A 10,135-nucleotide genomic window follows, 5' to 3' on the forward strand; every position below is an offset into this window, starting at 1 on the left:
TAGGAGTAGATATAGTAGACAACTCTTTGCTTTAGTTAATACCTATTTTATGTATATTCCACTAGGCTAACAAATTAAGATAAAAATCGAAGCACCAATGAGTAAAATGTTGTCATGGCAGTAAGATCACATAATTAAAAATTTAAGGAGGCTCCCAACAGTTTTCTGACCTTTTGAAATCGAAATTTCGCATGGAAGGCATGCTTCGATTTTGCTCTTACTAAATCATCTTTTCAAGTTTTGATCAAATTTAGTGTTTTGTTGGTTTTCAAGCGACAGTTGTTACCATAGTAACGGTGACGAAGGGCACTTTATTTTAAATAACAATATCAACACAAGAAGATACAAGATACGAGCAAAATAATAGCTGATGTGCCCCCCCCCCGCCCCCCACCCCCTGCGTGGGAAGCGATAATTTGGTATTAAACAGGTTTAAAATATTCAAATATTATTCAACTCAATCAGGAAACCATGGGCTCCTGGTTTAACAATGTTTTTTTAATTCACTCGAACTTTTAGTGTATGGTGTTTGAAAACCCTTGACGTAAACTGAACGGCGGCAAGTGACCTGAATAACCTGTTTGAAAGGCATTAGTCGCCTAAATTACCTGATTACTCGGATTTAATTATTCAATTGGATCATACAGATGTCTCGCAGTCTAGCAACACGTGAAAAATAATACTATTTGTTTTCGGGGGGTAAAATATCAGCAGTATTTAGTACAAAGACGGCCGAAAATTCGTGGAACGAGACTGTTTTCTAAGCTTTCTTTCATTCACTCAGACGGCTGTAGAATACGAACTGTCAACAAGTTGATTTGTTAGTTTTCTTACATAGCTCTTAAGAGCGACTATCCGTAAGAACCTCTATTCAATTTTCATCCAGAAATAGATTTCACTAATAATTCTTTCATTGACTTCTTTTGGCAAGTAGTTAACAAATATGAAATAAGAATGGAGAAATTTAACTTTCTTTATTTTTTTCTGATTCCAACTTTTCGCACCCCGACCTATTCTGGAAAATCAATGGTGAGATTATGAATTTTGCAAGACTTACAGCTGTTAGTTCTGAAGACTAAGGATCGTTCAAAACCTCTACCTTCGCTAGTTATAAACGATGACCCTTCATCGTAATAATGTGATGAATTGCAATCATAAACTTTAAATTAGTGTAATAAATCTGAGGGAACAAAGTTTATCCTTTGACTACTTATCGCAACATGCGATTTAGCCCAAGTTCAGAGGAATAAATTGCAAAAGTGGTTCGTACTCACAGGCTTCTCTACACATCAGTAGAAAGTACCATCCATCCTCTGTACAAATCTGTTAAAACATTTGGTCGCACTCCAGTTCCTATTCCACAGGTGAGAGATGAAATTAGTGACATTCGAACCGGCCATATTTCCATCGTGGACGAGTGTTCATTACAAGGTACGGTTATGTCAAAAATATAACTGTAGAACGCCACTTATCGATCAAGACTTCAGCCATGAAACTATCCTGAACTTAACTGACGGTAAGCAATTCAATTTTACCAAAATGTTTGGCAAAACGAATGATAAATTTTCTGGTCCTCAGAAGTTGTCTGATCGATCTGAGCGAGTGGTAGTCTTTTTGTAAGCCGCTAACCATATACACAAGGTACGGTTATGTCAAAAGTATAACTGTAGAACGCCACTTATCGATCAAGACTTCAGCCATGAAACTATCCTGAACTTAACTGACGGTAAGCAATTCAATTTTACCAAAATGTTTGGCAAAACGAATGATAAATTTTCTGGTCCTCAGAAGTTGTCTGATCGATCTGAGCGAGTGGTAGTCTTTTTGTAAGCCGCTGACCATATACACTGCAGTGACGCTGGACAGAATAATCCCGAACGGGCTAGCGCGTCTACGAGACCGCTAGCTTGGCCGGTTTGTCGAAAGTCACTAATTTCATCACTTACCTGTGGAATAGGAACTGAAGTGCGGCCAAATGTTTTAACGGATTTGTACAGAGGATGGATGGTACTTTCTACTGATGTGTAGAGATGCCTGTGAGTACGAACCACTTTTGCAATTTATTCCTCTGAACTTGGGCTAAATCGCATGTTGCGATAAGTCAGTAGTCAAAGTAGATAAACTTTATTCCCTCAGATTTATTACACTAATTTAAAGTTTATGATTGCAATTCATCACATTATTACGATGAAGGGTCATCGTTTATAACTAGCGAAGGTAAAGGTTTTGAACTATCCGTAGTCTTCAGAACTAACAGCTGCAAGTCTTGCAAAATTTACGATCTCACCATTGATTGTCGAGAATAGGTCGGAGTGCGAAAAGTTGGAATCAGAAAAGTTAACGAAAGTTAAATTGTCCGATCTTATTTCATATTTGTTAGCTACTTGTCAAAAGAAGTCGATGAAAGAATTATCAGCGAAATCTATTTCTAAATGAAAATTGAATATGAGGTTTTTATGAATGGTCGCTCTTAAAGGCGCTTATTGCATGTCACAACAAAACAATAATACTAATTTAAAAATAAACTATTGTCATATACGTCGACTGTTCTACAAAGCATTCTGATGAATTGAAATAAGGTGAAAGAAGTGGCTCTGTATTCTATAGTGTAGCGCCTTGAAGAAAAATAGGAAATTAACCTAAAGTAAAAGCGCACTGGTATAATTTGAGCGCAAGAAAGTCCATCTATATCGAATATTATTAAACTGACTGTAATTATTTTCCCGGCATTTTAATAATAACAATGCATATGGCTGCCGTTGTTTCCTCCTTTACTTCGGGCATCATGTTGCATACAGGCTTTTCGATTTCAGTTCTGACTTTCAGTGAATTATACAGACGCCATCAGCGCCGAAAGTTTAAACAACACAAGAGTTCGGTTTCGCCTGACTGAACATGACGCTTGGTTCAAGGTGTCCGTCATTTTCCGTCAAAACAAACATTTCTTATTTGTAAAAACCTTTGCAAGCAGCAAATGTCGAAGCAATTATCTCAAGGGCTTGCTACCGATTACCGATGCTGCAAGTTTACTCTTTAAGTTAGAGAGCATTCGACAATGGAGAGACTGACCATAGTAGAAACACGTTTTGTTTTTAATATAGAACATGTTGTTGTGTCGTTGAAGGATTTGCGAAAATCTTGAAAACCGATAAATTCACTTCACAATGGACTTGCAGTTCCTTCAAATTTCTTGCCCGTTTATCGTCTCGGATTAAAAATTTGTACGCCTTTGCTTCTAATAATAAAGACTTACCTGAATAAATTTTTCATTTAGGAAAGCTTCAGTTTTCTATTTTCATTCTATTTTCATTGATGGAAAGTGACCACTGCGTAAATCTTGCGTAAACAAACACATCTCCTCGCGAGCGGAAAGAATTATCCCATGTAACGCGAGGATCAAATTTTCAAGTTTTCTGTTTCGGAAAACTTTTAAATGGCAATTGCAATAATTAGCAACTTTAACTATTTTACACCAAAGGGGAGTTGCTTCTTTAACCTGTAAGTTGTGTATTTTTACTGAATATGGGGTTGTTTATTACTACTTTGCACATTGGGTGAATGCTTGGAAAACCACCGTGTTGAAAATGTTATAAAACAATTGGTTCATGACTCAGCTGTGCGTTCATCGAGATATGAAGATATCAACCAATTATTAATTGATCAAAGTACATGACTGAAGCAGTCTTTTAATAGAACAAGCAGTTTTGAAAAACAAATTTGAGATAGATGCGCTAGGATATGATTTATTTCGATCATTGTGTAGGTCAGTCTTTTCTTTTTATCAAACAGAGCGTAACTTTGTGATACATGTCAGTTCATAATGTTCAATCCATCAGTGCTATCTTCTTAGCTTGTGGTAGACAATAGGGCACCAAGATGTAATTAACTTCTTGTAGTTCTGATAGGACGAGGTATTTTGTACTCCTTTGAACAAACAAATGAACTTTAACAGCAGACATGTATTCGGAAACAAAATTTTATTTCTGTTAAAACAGTTAAAACTGTTTCCTACAGCCAAGCCATTAAGTGTTAAATGTAAGTCCCAACATCAACATGCTTGTTCTCCTAACTGTTTTACATATAATTCTTCAGATAATAGTTGAAAAAATTTATTTTAATATCAACTGATATTTCATCCCTGGTGGTCATTTCTATGTCTGACAAAGTAGTACGGGTGCTGGTAAAAAAATGGTGCCCCCTTGGTTGCTCCGAGAAAGTCTAGTTTCTTTTAAGGAGGGTGACGACTTAAATCAGAGGTATTTTTGCAGGGTTTATGACTATGAAGGAAAAGCAGATACTAGCATGGACTATTGAAATCCACAAAGAAATTCGAATAGATGTTTTCGAAACTAGAAGTTTTGTCGTTTTAAAATTGATATATTTAGAGTATCCCAACTAGCTGTAATTATGAGCACTCCCTCATGTCATTATTAAATTAAATCTTGGCGTCCTGCTGTCTTCACAAAAGACATAGAAGGGGAAACCGTATTAAATGGCTTCCAAATAAAGTTACGCTCTGTTAGATAAGGCTAAAAAAGTTTACTTGATGGTCAGAACTTTTGAGTATCCCAACTAGCTGTAATTATGAGCACTCCCCCATGTCGTTATTAAATTAAATCTTGGCGTCCTGTTGTCTTCACAAAAGATACCGCGACATAGAAGAGAAAACATTATTAAATGGCTTCCAAATAAAGTTACGCTTTTGTTATGGTCAGAACTTTTGAAACAAAGAAAATCAGAATTATCATTTCAATAATATTAAATAGGAAGTTCCGGTATAAAAGGGGCCTGGCCTGGCCATTCTCAGCTTCAGCTGTCAATCAACCATCAGAGCGTAAAGAAATGACAAACAACATGTGCCTTTTGCTTCGGCTTTTACCGATAAAATCGGCTTAGTTTTCAGAATAACCCTTGTTAAACATATTAGAACTTGATATCTTATATTGCTGTAGTGATATTATGATATTTTGAGGCATATTTTTCAGAGGACTTTTGAGTCAACAACTTGCCACCATTGAACAGTGTCTAAATTTGGATCTCACGCCCACAAAAGTGTGAAATGAAGGAGGGGCTTGCCCTTTTGAAGCGGTTCTTCTTGGTTTTAAAGAATACGCTTGATAATAATAAGTCACTTGCGGTTTGAAGTTACTGCAGAAATACCCTCAAAAAAGGTAAGTTGAATCACCAAGGAGATTCTAGTCAATTAACTTAATATGGGTCTAGGCACATCTGAAAGAATGTTTTCCTTCTCTTTATTGTCGGAGATAATATTTTCTCAGGTGATTTACTCAGTAATTCTCTTTACACGGTCTTTTTCGTACTCCGTTGTAGCGAACACCGTACTTTTATTCTCGTTGAAATTTTAGGCGAGCGATGCCTCATCCAATAGATGTTTACATTTGTGTTTTTTCTCTATCACCAATAATTTCGAAGTGGTCGACAGCTGTAACTATTTTGCTAAAGCACATTAATTCTACGAAATATTTCTTGCGAGACAAGGGCGAGTTTACTGAACTCGAGCCAATTTTCTATAATGCCAACATGGCAAGGTATTTTCGCTTCTTTATTCGCTCCAGTTAAGATTGAGGCCTTCTTACTTGAAACGGATTTGCTTATACGAAGGCGAGCAATTTTTCATAATATTCAGGCCTTCGATCATCTTACGTTGTGTTCAGTTCATTTCTTTCAAATATTTTCAGTCAAACTCTATAATCGTTGAAATTAAGATGAATACAATCATGTGTGATAGTTGTTCGGATTCTGTTTACTTAGTGGTACTAGCAATTTCCAAATTGAATTTTAAATCTGCGAAAATCTATATATACCCCTTCTGCTCTCCCACCCTTCGGTTGTAGTGAGTTCAGCGAAGTGTTTTTTTCTCAGTTAACCCAAAAAAGCTCGAGTCCGTATCGTCTAGAAAATTCTCAATTAGTGGTATTTACTACCTAAATTAAGGTGAAGTGTGTGGTTAAAATCTGTTCTGCCAAAATGATACCTTCACCTTTACAACATCTCGTCGCCCGACGCTTTGCGCTATGAGACAGCTAGACCCAAGAAGGGAAAATGGAAACCAAGCGCGTGTGTCAATTTGACTGAGCTCGCATGTAGTTCGTCATCGTAATAAGACCGTCAACTGGGCCATTAATTTCTATGCACTACGAATTGCCTCGACTGCCTCAGCTTACCGACTGGTAAGGCACCATTTACAGCACTAAAGCTTACAAATTTAAGGTCATTTGAATCCAAGGCGTTTCCCCCTTTCAACTAAAAGCGGTTTAGGTTAGATATATGTAATGTTAACCGTAGACATTTCTGCTTTTAATGTTCATGTACTTGACAGAAGGAGTACAAAATACCTCGAGCTATCAGAGCTGCAAGAAGTTAATTAAATCTTGACGCCCTGTTGTCTACGACAAGCTAAGCAGAAAGCACCGATGAATTGAACATTATGAATTGACTTGTATCACAAACTTACGCTCTTTTCGATAAAAATCTGTTGTCTTGTTGTTTAAAATTCGGCTAGAGTCCTCAACATCAAAAAGGCTGCTGCTCTTATAAAACTGGCTTGTTCTTCAGTTAACTCAGTCATTCCGCGTATCTCGTTTTTCGCATAATTACACCATTCCGCACGTCATAACAGATGCCATTCCAGAAACTCATTCCTCCCTTTAACCTCACCGGCAATTTAAGGAGCTTGCCATGCTTGAGCTAACTCAAACTTTGTTAGTTAGGCGGTTATTAAAGAAGGAAGGCACAACAATAACTTTTTTGGCTTATAATTAAAGATGCATATCAATTGATTTCATTCATAGTTTCAGGCTTATTTCTCTTTCCCTCATGTTTGTATTTTGATTATTTTGATTTTGTTTTATATTTATTGCTGAAAAGCCTAAGGGATAAAAACTAATTCTTTTCGTTTTGTGAGGGGCAAATATTTCGTTAAAAATGCGTAGAGAAAGGTTTCGTGGCATTTTAGTAAGACCGGACAACAGCTCGTATTAATTCGGGGAATAAAATTCGTTCCCTAAATGTTTCGGCAACATAAATTCGTTTCAGTTATAGCGGCGGAAGATATCAAACTGTATTAGCTTACAGAAATATTCCTTTATTAAAAGGTTACAGAGTTATCTGGGAACACAGAAGACAACATTTAAAGTATTTTTCTTTAATATTCTCATAAGTACGTAAATTATGATCATCCGGGTGAGTGTAGTCCTGAGAAGGACTGTTTGTGGTGACTTTGACTGACGTTTCGACAACCTGAGCGGAAGTCATCTTCAGAGTCAAGTAAATTGTGGAACGTCAGTAGGTGGTATATACGTCTCTGGTTGTTAACCTGATTGGTCAACAAAGTCCAGATGTTATTGGTCGTTTGTCAGTAAGCCGTGATGTAATTGGCTGTGAAGACTGTAAAAAGTGATTGGTGCGTTTCGATCCGTCTTTTGTTAGTCAAAAAAGTCCGTGGGTCTATTGTTAGTAAAATGTCTATTGTTTGTCTGTTTTCCTGTCTGCGGTTCGGTTCGTCTTTGTCCTTTACCTTCGTCAGTAGTTGTCGTAAAGTGGTTATAGGTTTGTGAGCTACACGGATATTGTAGTTTACAAGATCATAATTTACATACTTATGACATGACTCCTGGGTTCAAACCATTTACAATTTTAATATTCTCATTGAGTCAAGTAGAAAACGAGACGATTAGAATTATTTCAATTCAGTTAAATTGATTATTTTGTTTCTGGGTTTCAACAGTTCACTATTGACTGAACAGAAACCGAATCATGTTTCGCGTCTTCTTTGTGTTGGCTTTTGGATTTTTCGTGGCCAGTTGCTTGGGAGCATCGCTGCCCGCAAACCAGGTATTCACGATTTTATTCAAATCTGTATGTCTCTCCGGATTTCTCTCAATTTTCGTAGTTCGTATAGTTCTCAGTTCCTCAGTGTCTCACAGTTTTCGAAATTTGTCTAATTCAATATGTATTCTCCTGGCCATCACCCACGTTATCATAAAAGACCATTTCCGTTCACCGATCACCTTTATCATCTTTTATTGTAGAGAGATTCTGCGGGAAGCAAGCGTCGCCTCACTCTGAAGAAATTGAAGGCGCAAATCGACAACTTGCAAGACCGTGTCGAGGTGAGGAAATAAAAGAGAATGCACTTTTTTATTTTCATTGGAATGTCTAATTCTTGATCGGCTGCGGTCGAGCAGGGACTTTTAATATGTTTAGTTTCCTGTTGACAATTAAAATGATAGTTATTTCTCTTAACAAGCCATACATCTCTGGTTGATCAACGGTCACAGCGAATTCCTAAATTTTAGGAAGTTAGTACTTATTATATGTAAACTACAGCATCTTTTATTTCTACTTCATTAAAGTTTGGTAAGAGTATGAAAGGAGTACTGGCTGCCCAAAATACCCATAAAGCAGGATGAAGCAGGGATGGTGCAGTGGTGAGAGCACTCGCCTCCCACCAATGTGGCCCGGGTTTGATTCCCGGATTCGGCGTCGTATGTGGGTTGAGTTTGTTGTTGGTTCTTGTCCTTGCTCCGAGAGGTTTTTCTCCAAATACTCCTCTCCTCAAAAACCAGCATTTTTAAATTCAATTCGATCTGGATAGTGTCCCCAATTAGTGCTCTGCGCTAAAATCATGGACACTTAAATAAGGCGATTTTTTTAAGGGAAAACATACACAGACAAGAAGACTATTAAGCGTTCTATATTTAACAAACTGGAAAGAGGGAAAATATTACTTTACTATAACAAAAATTTCTGCTTTTATTAGTACATGTAATCGTCAACAAAGTTTGGTTGTGAACGGGTCTTAAAATGTGTTTCTAGGGCCAAAATTAAAATTAAAAAAAATAGATAAAAAATATTACAAATTTTAACAACTCTTGTTTCTTGTTTCATTGTTTAGCACCTGACACAAAAAATAAATGGTGCAACAGCTCACTGCTTCGACAAGACAACCAATTGGGATCTTAAAGCCAGCGGTTCCATAGTGTGGCTAGACAGGCAGAACGTCGATTGTCCATATCCTTATTTCTTGGCCAGATTCCGCCTCGAAAGGGCAGACCTCTCTCTCTGGGCTAAAGTTCGCTACAACTACCGATGCTGCAAGTTTACTCTTTGAGATGATAGCCTTTCGCAATGCAGTTGTTAAGGGGTTGATCACGGCATAATTGAAACACTTTTTTTAACATATAAAACATGCAGCTTTTTAAGGGTCGATCAAAGCATAAACAATAAAACATTAACCTGTTAAAAGAGTAAGTCTAAATCAAAGAAGTAGCAGTTTTTGCCAATAAAAATGCATTGTGAAGGGTTAATTATTTAGTACTCTTTTAATGCGTTCTGATCAGGTATGAACTTTTTTTTGGACCAGCATATTTTTGTACAACAGATGTTGTTGTGTTTTATTTTAGTAGAGAGCTGGTTTGAATTTCCGGCGCTTAGAATTCCCTACTCCAGAAACGAGTAAACTAAGACTATGCGGATCGTTCGGGGAGATATTGGGGACAAGGAACTTTCAAAAATGGCAATAGACATTAACTGTGTTTATAGCCATACGCCTTTTCGGCTTTTGTCTCACCCGCCGAAAAAGGCGTTTGCTCTCACAGACAGACTATAAGTGTAATAGAAACTTTTGTCTAAATGAACCACATTTAACAAGAGCGATCTGATCCCAAAATCTGATAAGAGAAGCGTAAAAAATCAGACCAAATAATGAGGTGGGTTTGAATTCCCCATGAAGCCAATAACTTTTTAATCTGATTTAGCTGTTTAACCCACAGTATAAACCTAATGCGAAGGTTTTTAAGCGGATGTGACTGTGCGGAAAGAAATTCTTAGGAAGGATTACTGAAATCCAAATAAAATTCGGATAACCAGGCATTTTTCAGAGATAATTGAGCAACAATGATCCATCCCAAAAAGCTTTTAAATACATACCAATATATACACCGTATTCACAAATGGCGGATGCGCGGGAAAAAACTGGCACTAGGCATCAAAACGAGGCGTTTTAGGATAAACAAAAAATAATTTGCCTGCGAGTACAAGCTCACAGAGAGAATATTTAGCTGATAAGCTCTTAAACAGCAAGTTTTTCAGATCGCTGGTTTTATTCCGAACG

At 37.1% G+C, this 10,135-nt stretch overlaps 1 protein-coding gene across 1 annotated transcript; it reads left to right on the forward strand.

The window, feature by feature from the left end:
• The first annotated feature begins 3,220 nt into the window (after positions 1-3,220).
• On the forward strand, positions 3,221-9,540 carry LOC146450807 (uncharacterized). Its single transcript, XM_085099957.1, has 4 exons — positions 3,221-5,171; positions 7,748-7,854; positions 8,052-8,132; positions 8,918-9,540. Exons 2-4 carry the CDS (start codon positions 7,777-7,779, stop codon positions 9,131-9,133), a joined length of 375 nt encoding a protein of 124 aa, XP_084956083.1. The 5' UTR covers positions 3,221-5,171; positions 7,748-7,776; the 3' UTR covers positions 9,134-9,540.
• The last annotated feature ends 595 nt before the right edge of the window (positions 9,541-10,135 follow it).

The sequence above is a fragment of the Pavona decussata genome, unplaced genomic scaffold (assembly GCF_977016875.1).
Source record: "Pavona decussata unplaced genomic scaffold, jaPavDecu1.1 SCAFFOLD_426, whole genome shotgun sequence".
Classification (NCBI taxonomy): Eukaryota; Metazoa; Cnidaria; class Anthozoa; order Scleractinia; family Agariciidae; genus Pavona; species Pavona decussata.

What these genes read in the sequence shown, in the direction of transcription:
- LOC146450807 (XM_085099957.1), top strand. Translation starts at nt 7,777, where the DNA reads ATGTTTCGCGTCTTCTTTGTGTTGGCTTTTGGATTTTTCGTGGCCAGT. An exon ending in CATCGCTGCCCGCAAACCAG is followed by an intron (nt 7,855 to 8,051) that starts GTATTCACGATT and finishes CTTTTATTGTAG; the next exon opens with AGAGATTCTGCGGGAAGCAA. An exon ending in ACTTGCAAGACCGTGTCGAG is followed by an intron (nt 8,133 to 8,917) that starts GTGAGGAAATAA and finishes TTCATTGTTTAG; the next exon opens with CACCTGACACAAAAAATAAA.